At 39.5% G+C, this 15,482-nt stretch overlaps 1 protein-coding gene across 1 annotated transcript; it reads right to left on the reverse strand.

Moving 5' to 3' along the window:
- Positions 1 to 2,280: 2,280 nt before the first annotated feature.
- On the reverse strand, positions 2,281 to 9,030 carry GGCT (gamma-glutamylcyclotransferase). The gene is made up of 4 exons (XM_063100292.1): positions 8,783 to 9,030; positions 5,253 to 5,398; positions 4,096 to 4,231; positions 2,281 to 3,105 (listed from the first exon to the last, which is right to left on the reverse strand). The coding sequence occupies exons 1-4, from the start codon at positions 8,921 to 8,923 to the stop codon at positions 2,962 to 2,964; spliced, it is 567 nt and encodes a 188-aa protein (XP_062956362.1). The 5' UTR covers positions 8,924 to 9,030; the 3' UTR covers positions 2,281 to 2,961.
- Positions 9,031 to 15,482: the final 6,452 nt, after the last annotated feature.

Below are 15,482 nucleotides of genomic sequence, written 5' to 3' on the forward strand. Positions count from 1 at the left end.
ACAAAGTGCAGCCAAGTTCCTTGCAAGTTCACAGAAATAGTGATCTTTGCCCCAGTTTCCAATAAGCTCCTCATTTACATCAGAGATCTCCTCAAAATGGCCTTTGTCCATATTTCTATCAGCATTCTGCTCACCAACATTTAGCCTGTCTCTAAGATGTTCCAAACTTCCCTGGTCTTTTTGTCTTCAAAGCTCTCACCAGCATCTAGGCTTTTTCTAGCCCGCTCCTCCAAATTCTTCCAGCCTCTGCCCAATACACATCCCCTTAATAATTACAGTGGGATTTAAGCTTCTAATACATGAAACTTTGCGGGGCACATTCAACCTGTATCAAGTCTGACAAGTATGTGAATCTAGGCTCCCCTCTTGGCCTTTGCTGACATGGATGCAGGCAGGGTCCAAAATATTTTTCTGTGATGTAACTGAAGTAGAGCATTTACGCTTTGTAAGTTTTCTTTCCTGATCCTCTGACAAGAGAGAGCTGGCTTTTCTTGCTGTGTGTGTGTCAGCTACAGGAATGAGGCAAAAGAAAACCCATGGAATTCAGCACCATGTTGTGCCTTGGGTCTCAAAGTCCCTGGCTAGTCTGCCTTCTTTCCAACTTTCAGAGTCTTCTTCTGTCTGTTTTATAATGGTCAGAGATTTTAGTTGTACTTAACTAGAGAAATAGGGAAAGGTACATCTACTGTATCTTTCCAAATGTCAAAGTCTCCACACATATTTGTTTTATATTGTTTTGGATAATTTCAGTATCTTAGAACCTTGGAGATCTAAATTTGCTTTTTCAACAAATTTGTTTTTTCAATAAATCTAAATTTATTTTTTCTGCTCTCACTTATGGTATATCTTTTTCCTTATTATTATCTTTTAAATTTTTAAGGGAAATCCTGAGGACCTAAATTAGGATTGCTTTCTCCAGAGAGGATTTGCTTCTGCTTTAAGCCACTGGGGCTACCAACTGGGAACCATGTTAGTCCGCTTCAAGAGTGCTGGCTTCATACAGCATTCAGCAGGAGTGCTCCAGGGCTAGTACTGTTCCAATTCCAGGGCTGTTACTGGAGTTTGTAGCCGAGGACATCAGAATCATCTGTTTACCAGTACTATCTTTCAGCTCACAGTTCCCCTTCTTCCTTTTTGTGAAGGAGAGATATACCTTGAAGATTTTCCTTATTTTCTTGCAAGTCTGAAAATGCTTTTCAAGAACTATATTTGTTGTAGTTTATCCAGGATGTGGATGTATTGTGGTTAGAGGGCCAAAATCATTGGCAGAAAGGGAAACCCATTACATATGACATGTGGTAGTATTACCTTGAAAACAACTGGAAAAACAGTATTCCTTGTTATTATAGATTTTTGTTAAAAGGCCATACACAAAATTCTATATTGTTAACATTTTGAATTCCTTAGTGAAAGCTGTCATTTTAGAACAGTATGCAATTCTTGATATCCACAAGCCAAACAGAGCCTTGCTCACTACCTTACTATAAGTAAATTCTAGGTCACTGACAAACCTGGTCTTCTTGGGAAGAGTTAAGAACTAAGAGAAAACTGGAATAGTGGAGGGAATAAGAGAAAATAGTGAGGTGTGACAGCTATAAAACAGGTCAAACCTGTAGTCTATGACTTGGCCTCACTACAGAATTGCAGCTACAGCCTAAAAACTATTGTCATTTTTCCTGAGAGAACAAATTTTTATTTTATGCTCCCACAGCTAGTTCGCTGTCATTCCAGTTTGCAAGGTACAGCTCACTGCATTCCATGGAGACAGAGATTTCTGATAACCAGTGAGTATTGCTTTATTCATGACTCCTTTCCTCCATTTATTCAGTAAATAAATTTGAGGTCACCATTTATTGATAAGCCAAGAATCAAACTAGCTCTCCACCTCTCCCCCCAATTTTTCCCTTCATAATTTTGACTTTTCTACTTTAAAATCCTGTTCCAAGGATGGCCCTGTACAAACTTAATTCTTCAATAAAAACAATAATGGTTGCTAATACGTACTATGTTCCAGGTTCTGTCCTAAGCTCATTACATTTATTTATTCATTTCCTCCTCAAAACAATCCTAAGATATAGGTGTTTTGATTATCCTCACTCTACAGGTGAGGAAACTGAGGCACAGAGAATCAAATAACCTAAAGTGTCAGAGTTAGAAAGTGATGGACATGACAATTGGTCCCAGGCTGTTTGGCTCCAGTCTGTGCAATACTTTCAGTATACAGTATGTGTGATGATTTGAGTCTCACAACATAATGAAATGGAGTACTTTAGTAGGGAAAACAGGCTAAACCACAAATACATTTATTCCTCTAACAATAGTATACCATCTTTCCAGTTTTCAAAATTTTATTATTAACTGTCTTTGCAGTTTGATTATTCTTATTAAGCTGATTTTAAAAACTCCCAGACTGGGCCGGCCCGTGGCTCACTTGGGAGAGTGTGGTGCTGATAACACCAAGGCCACGGGTTCGGATCCCATATAGGGATAGCTGGTTGCTCACTGGGTGAGTGTGGTGCTGACAACACCAAGTCAAGGGTTAAGATCCCCTTACCGGTTATCTTTTAGAAAAAAAAATAATAATAAAAAAATAAAAACCCCCAGACAGGGCAAAGCAATTCACCAGCACCATCATCAAGTGGGCTACAAATCTGTCCTTAGCTACAGAGCAAGAAGACACTTAAGATCAACTCAAGAAAATAGCTTTAAATGTTCACAGGAGCACCCACATCCATTTGTCGTGCATTCCAGGGCTTCATAGCCCTTTTTATAATGTCTTAACTCCTACCCCAGCTTCTATTTATAGTCTGAAAATAAGGAATCACTCAAGTGAGATATCCCTTCAGAGCACTGTTGAAAATAGATTTAAAATGTATATATGTCAGATCCCTGTTCCCAAATGTTAAAAATATTTTATATTAGCACATAAAAAGAATATCCTTAGATATATTCTGTTATGTTCTAAAGAGTTTTTGTTTCCCCCTTTTTGATAATGTCTTCAATTTCCTCTGGGACCTTTCCTTTGTAGTCATTTGGTTCTATTGCTCTTAACTTCTTTTGATACTCCAGTGGCAAACCATTTTCTTCTGCACCCATGCAAATAACCTAGAAAAGGTTAAAGCAAACAATTTAGTTAAGAACATAATTTAGTATACCACAGCTTTACTTGCATTAGCAAAGTACAGAATATTAGCTTTCAGGTAACTCTAGAATAAACAATTATGGACAAAACAGAGATACAGTCATTCCTCTCACACTGAGCATTAATGTGCTGGGAGTTTTCAAAGCCACATAAAGCACTGTCATGGAATATCAATTTTACTCAATGATTTAAAATACTTTTATATTAAGAGAAAAATATATCTTATTGTATAGAATTTGTAGGACTTTTTAAGAAAAAAATGCCATTCTTCAAAAATAATTTAAAATTTATGGGGAGTAGTTTTGGTTTCAATCCCGGAACCTGCTCTTACTCTGAATTAGACACGGAAAAATAAATGGCACTGTGTTCAGTGGCACTTTCAAGGCACTTTCACATACCAGGCTAATTCCTCTAGGCTCCATACCAAAACACTACAGATTTAGGCCCAGGAACTGGGTTACCCACTACAAGTGCCATGCCCTTTTTGGGCCTGTCAACAGGAATCTAACTTTGGGTTTCTGAAAAGGAATGTTGGGGTCTCTATCCCACATTTTTGTCTTGTGCTTGTAGAGGTGGTTTCCCTGATTCTGAGAGGCAGTGTGGCTTTTTTTTTTTTTTTTTTTTCTATCTAGGAATGGAAAACATTTCAGCAACAGAAAATATTATTTTCTCTATAGAAATGAATCTTGGTGTTCATGAAATATTGCTTTGTGGATTTTTTTTCCTAATAAAATTTTAGAAACAGTTCTATCATCACACATAAGTCTGAGCAATGTTTTTGAATTTATACTTTAGGTAAATAACTAACTTTTTGTATTTAAAAACATTTTGATTAAAATGAATTGTTCATGTGGAATTTAAAACACACAAAGCCCTTCGAAGACAAGACATTCTTTAGTTGATCTCAGTGAAAATTAGAACGGAATCACCAAATGTCTGTGTAAGGAGCTTACCTTTTTATACTGTGGTGACGGAGGAGCACTCTCATAATTTGTCATCAGATAACTTCGACATGTTATTTCTCTTCCTTCCTGAGTTGAAACTTTAACTTCTATTATGACATAAGTTCCACTTTTAACCCCTTCTTGCCTAAAACCAGAACATCCAAATTTTAGCCATACTTAACCAATTCAGCTTTAGGTATGGTAAGGTCTTTTAATCAAGTTGGGATATAGGATTAAAAATTTAACTATATTCATATATGGACATACTTGTTCCCTATGTATTTTGGGATACAGAACATATAGATACCATACAGAACATATAAATACCCCATCAAAAGTAAGCTTAGCATTTCAATTAGAAAGGCTGAGACTTAATATTACTTGGTATACCTCTAACAGAACTCTCTATATTTATCCTATCTAAAAACATGCCTCAATGTAGTTATTTCCATCTTTATATCCCTGAAACATTGTTCTCTAGGTTACAAAAAATGGATTATGTGTTCTGACAGCAAGAGAATATCCACCCAGGGAAAAGTAGAAAGGATGGCTTATTCTCATTCATAAGTGAGGTAAAGTATCAAGAATGTCAGATAGTTTTCTTCGCAAGGCCTATTCTTTTCTGCCAATTTTCTTCTTTTAAATGCTCTGCCATACAATACAGAGAGTTCTAGTTAAAAAAAAAAAAAAAAGCATTTCTAACATGTTGTTAAATTCTTTTACAAATTATTGTTACTTATTTGCTGATTCAATTGCCTCTTAAAGAATTTTTTAAAAACAGAATCAAATTGCTTTTGAAATCAACGAAAATATGAAACAATTGCAAAAATCTTTATGCCTTTTTACAATATGACACTGCAAAGAGAAATTTTAATGAAAGAAAAACAGAACAAAAAATAAGGGCTTCCATCTTTTACATAAGAGATTACAAATGTCCCTCCAAATCTCTATCAGAAAGTGTGATTTTAGCAAACTCACATTATTATACTATATAAATAATACATATTATACATTATATATATATTATTATTATATGACTCGAAAGAGTAAAGAATATTTCTGTAGTATATGGTTTTGAAAAACACACACATACACATCCTTGCATATAATCCATTTTCTGAATTAGCTATTTTTTAACTTATTTAACTTAATTAGAAGCCACCTACTCATCCAGAGAATTTAAATTGCTTTTGTTCATTTTCCACACTACTCCCCACACTTCATCGCCAGGACTTTGAAAAATGGTGGCTATACCTCCATGCCAAGTTTGACTTGTTTTGCCTTGGGAGTTGCCAAAGTCAAGCTTAAAATCCTACGAAGGAAACCAAAATGATATGATCAATATCCACTTGAACCCAAATTTCCCTCCCCAAAATAAAAAGGATTTACCTTGAACTCCATGCAATTAAAACATTCAATAAACTTTGAGTTCCTTCTATGTTAAGAAGCTGTGGAAAATACAAAGATAAACAGACAAGGACCCAGATCTCAAGGAGTATATGTTTCTCCATATTTTGATAAAAATAAAACATATACTGAATATATACAGGCATGTTAACATAAAAGGTTGAAGGGAAAAAAATCCCATAACTTCACTGCCTTAACACAATTGCTTCATTTTTGCAAATTACTTCCCAGTCTACTTACATACACATATATTTTTACTTAAAGACAAGCTGGGTGGTGGCTACATGGGAGTTTTAATACTCTCTTTACTTTTATGTCTGTAGAGTATCCTACCAACATATTACACCATATTTGCCCTAAGGGCACTGGCATTTGAGAGTGATTTGTATACTTACACACATTAATCTAATACTCATGAATTATACTAATTTATCTACAATAATGATAAGAGCAAGTAATACTGAAAAATTACTGGGTGCTATGCATTGTGCTATTAGCTTTATATGAAATATCTCCTTTTATCATTCCAACAACTTATTATACCCATTTTACATCAAGAAAAACGGTGGTTTAGAAAGATTAAGCAACTTGCCTAATCTAATAAGTAATGGAGCCAGGTTTCTAGTTTAGCTTCTTTCCTCACAAAGATGGGCAATCGGGGGATCGAGTCCTGGGAAAGATTTAAAATTCTGACTTGGCTTGTTTGGCCTAGGAAGATTTCTTTCCATCTTTCTGGAGTTTAGTTTCCTTAACAGTAAAATTTAAAAGGTTGGACTAGATGATAACTTTAGGGTTCTTTTCAGGTTTATATTTTATCCCAGTCGCCTATATGTTTTCAAAAACCTTGTCAGACACTTCAGGAAAAAGGTTGGTTTGAGTGATCAGTACCTTCAATCAGCACACTGGATGTTCTTCTAGGACCAATCCTTGGCAGGACACCAGTAGATCTGATAGAAGTTACAACCTCCACTAGGGACTGGTTGTCTGTTGCTAAATCCAATAGACAATTTTCATTCCTCATCTTGCTCTACTTCTCAGCTGCTTGTGACACAGGTAACCACCCTCTCCTGATATGCCTCTTTTCTGACTTTCAGGCTATTCCTTGACATCCTCAATTCCCTTTGCCAACTCCTCCTCCACCACTTGGTCTTTAAATGTTCAAGTTTCTCAGGGCTCACTCAGTCTAGGCCCTTTTCTCTATTCATTCATCAATTTGCCCAAGACGATCTCATCTGCTCCAAAGCCTTCAAATACCATCTAATACCCAATTATCTTTAAACCCAGCCCAGACCTCTCTTTTGAGCTTCAAAAGTGCTTAGAACAAGTCCTAGCACACAGTAAGTACTTAATAAATGTTCACTAATATTGTTCTGTCCTCTTGGCTGTCTTGCAATCATTTCACACTCAGTACGTTCACACTGAACTTATGATTTTCCCTCCCAAACTGGATTCTCCTCTTCTCTCTGTAAATGTCACCATCATCTACCTTGTGCAAAAAACTTGAGTCATCCTTGATATCTCCTTCCTTCACCCTCAATCACCAAGCTTTAACAATATCTCCTAAATATCTCTCAAATCTATCTACCTCCACTGCCACCATCCTACTTCAAGGAGCCCTTCATTATCTTTGGCATGAACTGTTGCAAAAACTTCCCAACTGGACTCCCCACATCCACTCTTGCTTCCCTTCAAATCCATTCTCCATTGCAGCCAACAAAAACTTTCAAAGATGTAAATCTCATCTTTCATTTGCTTTAATTCTGCACTGGGTCTTCTCATTGCTCTTGAGATAAAGTTCAGTCTTATTTGGCCTACATGGTCCTGTCAGATGTGGCCCTTCCCTATCTTGCAAGTCTTCATGTCTCAGCTTAAAAGTCAGCGGAAAGATCCAGCTTCCTCTTTCCTCAGGTCCTTTGCACATGATGGTCCCTCTGTTTTGTTTTCTCCCCACCTCCCCAGTCATTCAGGGCTTGGCTTAAAAGTCACATTTTTCAGGATGTGCTTTCCTGAGCATACTGGTTAGGTCAGGTCCCCCCAGTCACAGGTCCCACCATTGCACATTAACATCTCCTTTTTAAGACTGACCATACCTGTAACCGAATAATCATTTGTTTGATATCTTTTCCCCTTTCTCCAACTATCAATATTTGAACTCCCTTCCTAGGTAATTCCCTATCTTATGAGTTTGGGAATAGGGAGTACTAGAGCCCAACTCCCAGTTTTGCAACTTCAAATGCCAGAGTTTTGCTTGCAGTCAGGACACCCACTCGGGGCTTTGGATTTGAAGCTAGTGCCCCAAGACAGCAAGTATTCCACCCTGGTGGTGGCTAAAACATCTGGGTTTCGGGAACTGTAGGGATGTAGGACAGTGGCTGGCAGGGTCCAGTGCAGGTGGTGCTGGTGGGGCACGACACAGTATCCATGTTACCGAGTTCAGCAGTGGGGCACCAGTGGCTTGGTGGGCTGGTTCTCTCCTGCGATGCTGGCTGTATTACAGTTGCTGCACCTCCTTTTATGCTCATCTCTTTTGTCATCTTTGTACTCCTGCCTTCCTGGTCATTCTGTGAGCTCTCCAATAGCCTTTCAACGCATTCTTTTTTTTCGCTTAAATCAGCCAGTTTCTGTTGCTTGCAACCAAGAACTCTGACGAGGTTAGCAGAGATCACGTTTGTCTAGTTCAACGCTGTCAAAAGGCTTTGTCCACAATCTGTTTGCATTTCTCTCCTATAGACTGGGAGGTCCTCAAAACAGCAGCTTTCCTCAATCACCTTTGTGTCCCCAGGGTTAAATGCTGGAAGAATATGAGCTAAATGAATGAATGTACTGGACTAAACAGCAATGATTTACCAAGGCTGGTTATGGTTCATCAGCCACTTGACCTAACCGAGCACAGCAGTGTCACTGTGAATAAGACATGGATTCCAGTTTTGGGACGTCTCGACCCGGAACGAAAGACAGATAAACAGGTTTTTTACAATACCAGGCGACAAGTCCTGTAAAAACGGTACGCAAAGAACAGAAAGCAACTAGTCCCCCCACTCGGGTCGGAGAAGGCTTCTCAGAAGAACCAACCGAATGCCTCCCGTGCGGAAGCCCGGCTGAGGACGGGGGCGTCCGGAGGGGCGGCCCGGGAGCGCAGCCGAGCAGGGGCAAGTCCAGGGCCGGAGAGCGGGGGAGATGGGCTTCCCAGGAGGCAGAAGCCAAGCCCCCGGAGAAGCCCAGCGTCCTCTGCCCAGGGAGAACCGCGCCCGGGGACCCGGCGGCTGGTGTGCGCACGGCGGACACTCACCCGCAGGCGGGCCACGCAGCAGAACGCGGCCGAGGGGTTCCGGAGGCGGATCCTCTCCGTCAGCAGGTTGCTACCGTAGGCGAAGTACAGAAAACTCTCCTCCTCCTGGCCAGGGCCGTCCTCGCAGCCCGAGTTTGCCATGTGCGGAGCAGCGGTGTGTGGGGCTCACAGCGAGAGCAGCGCGGCAGCCAACGACCCCCGGCCAGTGACCGCAGCGCTACATCCTCCCAGCTAGGAGGCCCGCAGGACTGGTGGGCCGGGCGAGTCCGGAGCGAGCGCTCTTCTGATTGGCTGTCGGCCCCCACCCACGTGAGTCACCTCCTTTGATTGGCCATCCTCCACCGCCTCCTCTCCGCCCTTCTCTGGAGGAGGGCTCTGAAATGATCTGTCGTGAAGCAACCTGGGGACTGATTTCTGATTGGATACACTCCTCTGATGTCCCGCCCCACTTGCTCAAGACTCCCTCTGATTGGCTGTGGGTGGGTGCTACTCGGGGGCGGATCAGGTCCAGTGGGCTCCCGCTGAGGTTCGCAGTACGCCAAAGATATCCCACCTTTGGGTTCCGCGCATGTGCCTTTTTTTTTTTTTTTTTTTTTTTTGGGCAGTTTCTGCGCTTTAGGGAGCTCTGGTCACATGTGAGGCGACACAGCGGCCCCGGCCACGCTTCGGATGGTTCCCTCAGCCTCTGGTTCCGGCGTCCCCACCCCTGATCATCAACCTAACTCTTTATCTAAGGACCCTTCCCTCTTGGAGAAGCCCCTCGGAGTGCCCGGGGCGCCTTCCCTAAGGAAGTTAACGTTTCCCAAAGCTAACGTTTACTAGCCACGTAACCTTGGATACCTCTAGTTACTTGTTTCTTCCTTTTAAAATAGAGATTATAATATACGTTAGGATCACAAGTTGAAAAAAAAAAACCCTATATTGCTAGTTTTGAAATGAAAATATGAATATGAACTCTGGGCCTAGAAGCAACGACTATCTTCATCTGTATGGAGGCTCCTCAAAAAACTAAACATTGAACTACCGTATGGTCCAGCAATCCCACTGCTGGGTATTTATCCAAAGGAAAGTAAATTAGCACACTGAAGAGATATCTGCAACCCCATCATTATTGTAGCACTATTCACAGTAGCCAAGGTATGGAATCAACCTAGGTGTCCATCAACAGAAGAATGGATAAGAAAAATGTGGTGTATATAAACACAATGAAATACTACTTAGCCATAAAAAAGAATGAAATTCTGTCATTTTGAGCCTGGAAAACGTCGTGTGAAGGGAAATAAGTCAGACACAGAAGGATTACATTGCATGTTCTCATATGTGGGGACTAGAAAAAATTAAGTTGAACTTTTAGGAGTAGAAAGTAGAATTTGGGGTACTAGGGACAGGGAGCGAGAGAGTGGGGAGGATAGGCAGAGGTTGGTTAAGGGATACAAAATTACAGCTAGATAGAAAAACAAGTTCTGGTGTACAGTAGTGCTAGGCATCTATAACTAACAATGATTTAATATATGTTCTCAGATAGATGGCTATCAGAGAGGAGCTCAAATACTCTCATCACAAATGATAGATTTTTACGATGATGAATTTGCTAAGTACCATGATTTGATCATTACACATTGTATAGATGTATTAAAATATAACTCTTTACCCCATAAATAGGTACAATCAGTATGTTTCAATTAAAAAATAAATTCAAAAAACAAAAAGAAAGAAAATGGTATTGTTCTTATGTAGAAAATGTACTTTTATACATTCATCTGGCATATTTAAGGGTGAAATGTTTGCTATCTATATATTAAAATAACTCAGAAAAACAAAAATACAGAAAGTGTTCATTGTTGAACAGAGTAGTGTGTATATGGATGTTCATTATATTATTCTGTCCTATATGTTTGAACATCTTCATGTTAAATACTAAAAAAAGAAAAAAGGTGATATACAGAAAGCACTTGACATAGTGAGCACTCAATAAGCAATAGCATAAGTATTATATAATAGGAAGATTCATACCTCCTCCCATGCCCCAACATCAAGGCAGAACTTGAAATACACACTTGGTCATTTCAGAAAGCAAACTGCTTTTCCTGACAAATTATGCTCTATTGCACCATCATTCTCAAGATCTGTGCTTCAGAACACTACCACTTAAAATGTCCTGCTTTTAAAATTGCTTTTAAACATCTAAAATGTATTATTATTTAATTAATTTTAAAAGGTATTTAATTTCTCTTCTATTCCCCTACTTCTTGGTAATTGCCTAATTTTATGGCAATTGATTTTTCACAACACTATTTTGCAAAAATTTTCTGAAGTTAAGCATTTATGTTTCCTTAAACACTGAAAATCTTTCCTGACTCCAAGCATTTTTTTAGCTTTCTTAGGTAGATTGCAGTGTACTGACCCATGTTGGCCAGCAAGTGGCAGTAGGTAGCAAGGTTAGTTTTGTTTTGTTTGTTTTTTATTTTTTTGGCGGCTGGCTAGAAAGGGGATCTGAACCCTTGACCTTAGTGTTATAACACCACGCTCTAACCAACTGAGCAACCGGCCAGTCCCTGATTTTTTAAATTTAACCAAAGTCAGGTTAATATTAGTTAACAATTACTGAGCACTTAGTAATGCCAGGCACTGGTCTAAATACTTACATGTATCAGCTCATTTAGTCCTGAAAATAGCCTGTGCAGAAAGTATTAATATTATCCTCATTTTACAGTTAAGGAAACTCAGGCTCGGTAGGTTATTTAACTTGCCCCAGAATGTAGTTAGCAATGACTGAAGCAGAGAGTCAGCCATGCAATCTGACTCTAGAGTCATTACTGGGTGCTGCTTCCCAAATTTCTCACAGTTATGAAATCCTGGTGCTCTAGATATAAGTAGTTATTAATAAGTCACTTGAAGTACAATGGTTATCGTATCTATAAGGATATTATAAAATAATGATTCTAGCTTTCAATCACTTGATAATAATGAGGTCAGATTTCTTCCAAATGTCATCTTTTAATCAAATGGTCTTTAAAGATTTTTGATTGTGTCATTAAGAATTTTTGAGCATACACACAATTATATATGTATATTAACATGATATATTAGCATTAATATATAAATATAATAGTGTATTATAAGACAAATTAATTTTAATATATATTAGTATATTGATACATAAAATACATTATATAATATCCACAAAATAGAAATTTAAAAATAAAAAAGTAAACTATTTTAACTAGGATGTTAATTGTGATAGTTTCATTCAATCATTGGCCAGTCTCAAGGCAAATATACATGTAGGTCAAAGTTAATTATAAATAATAGTGACTGGAAATACATACTGCAAATAGTCCTGCAAATTTCCATTTTTTGGCTGACCTAGTCAGATCTTACTAGATCATCATTATTTTTATACCATAATTTATGTGACGAGGAGCTTGTACCAGCAATCAGAAATGTCATCTCTGTCCCTTTTTTTTTCTTGTGCTTCCAATTTTAGTTTGAGCTTCAGTCAAGTTCTTTGCAGAAATCTTTTTAATCATGTTTCTATTTTATGAGAATTAGTTAATTCTCTGTAAATCCATTTAACCAAGCACAGGTAAATGACAGTAAATCCCCAAGCCCTGGAACATGCATGAATGAGGGCCAGCGCCACCATCCACTCTCCCCTGGGGGAGGCACTCCCATCCCCCACCACCCATGACACCTTATGTGATAGCTGGTGACTGAGGTCCTACTGTTATGGTACAGCAGAATTCTTACATAGCATACAAGTATATTTCCTAAAAATAGTAAAGGTAAAGTATAGGAAAACAAAATTCTTCCTCGTATTTCAGATTAAAAATAAGTAAAAATAGGGCCGAGCCCGTGGCGCACTCGGGAGAGTGCGGCGCTGGGAGCGCGGCGACGCTCCCGCCGCGGGTTCCGATCCTATATAGGAATGGCCGGTGCACTCACTGGCTGAGTGCCGGTCACGAAAAAGACAAAAAATAAAAATAAAATAAAATAAGTAAAAATAGGAGTTTGTTTTCACACCTCAGCAGATCAGCTTGCTCATCCAGTTTGAATACCACTGTTGTAATTAATTTTAGCATTTACTGTTTTCAAAACACACTTCAAGAGAAAACATGATAGTAAGTTTGAAGAGTTGTATGGTAAAAAGGCAGTGTGTCTGCTGAGGAAGTCCAGCTGGCTGCTTAGGTAAGACCATTTAGGCGCAATTGTACTTTAGTAGTTCTTTAGAAGAATAGGCAGGGACTGGGTCTCATGCATCTATCTCTTAGCTCTGTGGACTGAGAAATACATTCTTGTCAATACAACCAGAGGAAGTAGATTCACACTAACCAGACACATAAGAGATGGACATACATATCAGAATGCCAATGTGTTGATGTACAATGAGAACTGTAACAGATAAACCAGATACTTGTGTTCACTGATCAATGCATTTTCTTCCACTAGGAAAAAAAATCCAAACTAGGCATGAGCTTAGCATGTCTAAGGTACAGCAGGAGGTCAGGTAGCTAGAGTGGATTGGACATGAGGAGGAGTGGTAGGACATGAGGTAGAGAGATAGGCAGAGGCCAGGTCCCGTGGGCCCTGGAAGGCCATGTTAAGAAGTTTGGATTTTATTCTAAGAGATCAAAAGCTATTGGGGTGTTTTAGGTTGGGATATGATTTGAGTTACATTTCAACAGGATAATTCTGGATACTGAGTGCAGAATCAATTCTAAGGGGATAAAAATGATTGTTAAGAGACAAAGAAGCTACCTCAGAAGTTTTGACAAGTTTGGATGGTGGCTTTGGACTAGAGTAGTGAGAGTGAAGCTAGAAAGAAAAGGACCGACTTGGGATCCTTTTCAATGGTAGAACAGATTTGCTGATGGGTTACATATGTGATTCCATGCTTACTGCACAATCTCCCAGTTGTAATTTGTCTTAGTAGGTTTTTCTTCCATAGAATAAAGCAATGATCAGGAAACACAAGTATTTGATTTTCCTGTTAATTCTAGTTTTCTTCTCTGAGAATTTGTACCTGAGTCTAAGAGGGTTGGGTCTCTCTTTCTCTCTCTCTCAGTGCCTGGACTATAGCCTATAATACTCTAGGCTGGTCTCTGCCACATTTAGGCATGTCGACTCAGAAGTGGGGGAAGATGATCCCAACAACAGAAGAGAAGAAAGCAGACCATGGCCAAGAGAAGTGACGTAGAAAAAATTCCTAGGGAGGCCAGTTATCTCAGTTGGTTAGAGCATGGCCTTGTAACACCAAGGTCAAGGGTTCGGATTCCCATACTGGCCAGCTGCCAAAAAAAGAAAAGAAAAAAGTCCTGAGCATATTCAAGTGCCCACTCCAGCTGTTACCAAGACCCATATGAATTTTTCACTCCAGGTTTCACAGATACTTTATACTCCAAAACACACTGGTATTGAAATAAAAGATTCTTATTAAATGTATATAGTTTATGCGGAAAGCAGTGTATTTAATCTCACAATGACATTTTATAATAGTGTGTATTAAAGACTTCTAGCTCCTAAAGTATTTTGTTATGCTTGCATTATTTAAAATAAAGAAATATTAGTGATCTAGAGCATAGAGAAATCATCATTAATTATATATGGTCCCAGGTTATACAGGCAGTATGAAGTAAATATTAACCTCCAACAACTACAGGGATGTGGGATAAGCAGGTACTGGGAAAGAATTCTATTTGCTGCCTAAAACGAGTTACCTTTGACTCACCTCTCTCTGTCACACCCTGTGTACACTGAGTCAACAAGCTCTGCTGCTGCTCATTCGTCTCCGCCCTCCCCTCCATCCCACACTCCCGCCCTCTCCCTGCCATCTCACCCCACAGCTGGATGGCAACAGCTTCCAGCTGGTTTCGCTGAATCTGCTTTTCTGTGGAGATGGGGGAAAGGCTGCAGGGAGGACAACAAGAGGGTGGGAATCATGTGAGGACTGCACAGTCTGGGTTTGGGGAATGGTGAGTAGTTCAATGTCAGTAGAGCAAAGGGTGCACATTAGGAACTGGGAGACAAGTCTGGAAGGAGATTAGCATAGTTCATGGGAGGGCTTAGAATTTCACACTGAAGAGTTCAGACTATTTGGTGGTCAAAGGAGAGCCATTTTTGACTTTTGAGCAGTGAGGGTTTCTCCTGCACCTTTGGAAGATCAGTCTTATGGCTGTGTTCAGGTTGGCTTGGGAGAGGGGAGGATGAGAGATGGCAGGGTGCTGGACACAAGTTCATTGTAATGGACAAGGTCATAAAAGCCTGAGCTAGGGCTGTGCCTATGAATGGAAACACAGGACCCAAAGGGAGTGAAGACATATTGCTTACATTTGATTTAATCATCCCACTCCTTTCTGTAAAAACCTGTAGAGGCGGTCATTTGTTCATTACTCTATCAAATTCAGGCTCTTGTGCAAGCCCTTCGTTATCTGATCCATTCTGTCTGGCCCATCTGATTTCTCAGTAGATGGAAAACCCTTTGGAGGCAGGGACCACACCTTATAATTCTGTATAACTGTATGCTTACCACAGCATAGATAATAAATATTTCCTGATTAATTGAACCAGAGTCGAAATCTCCTCTACTTCACACAAGCTCACAAACTTTTTTTTCTATGATTTTTTCCTGCTTTCCTTGATTTACTAAGAGGCACTTGTCATTTAGCTCTGATTTAAGATTTAGAAATTTATACTAGCGCTT

Source organism: Cynocephalus volans, chromosome 6 (assembly GCF_027409185.1).
Source record: "Cynocephalus volans isolate mCynVol1 chromosome 6, mCynVol1.pri, whole genome shotgun sequence".
NCBI classification, from domain to species: domain Eukaryota; kingdom Metazoa; phylum Chordata; class Mammalia; order Dermoptera; family Cynocephalidae; genus Cynocephalus; species Cynocephalus volans.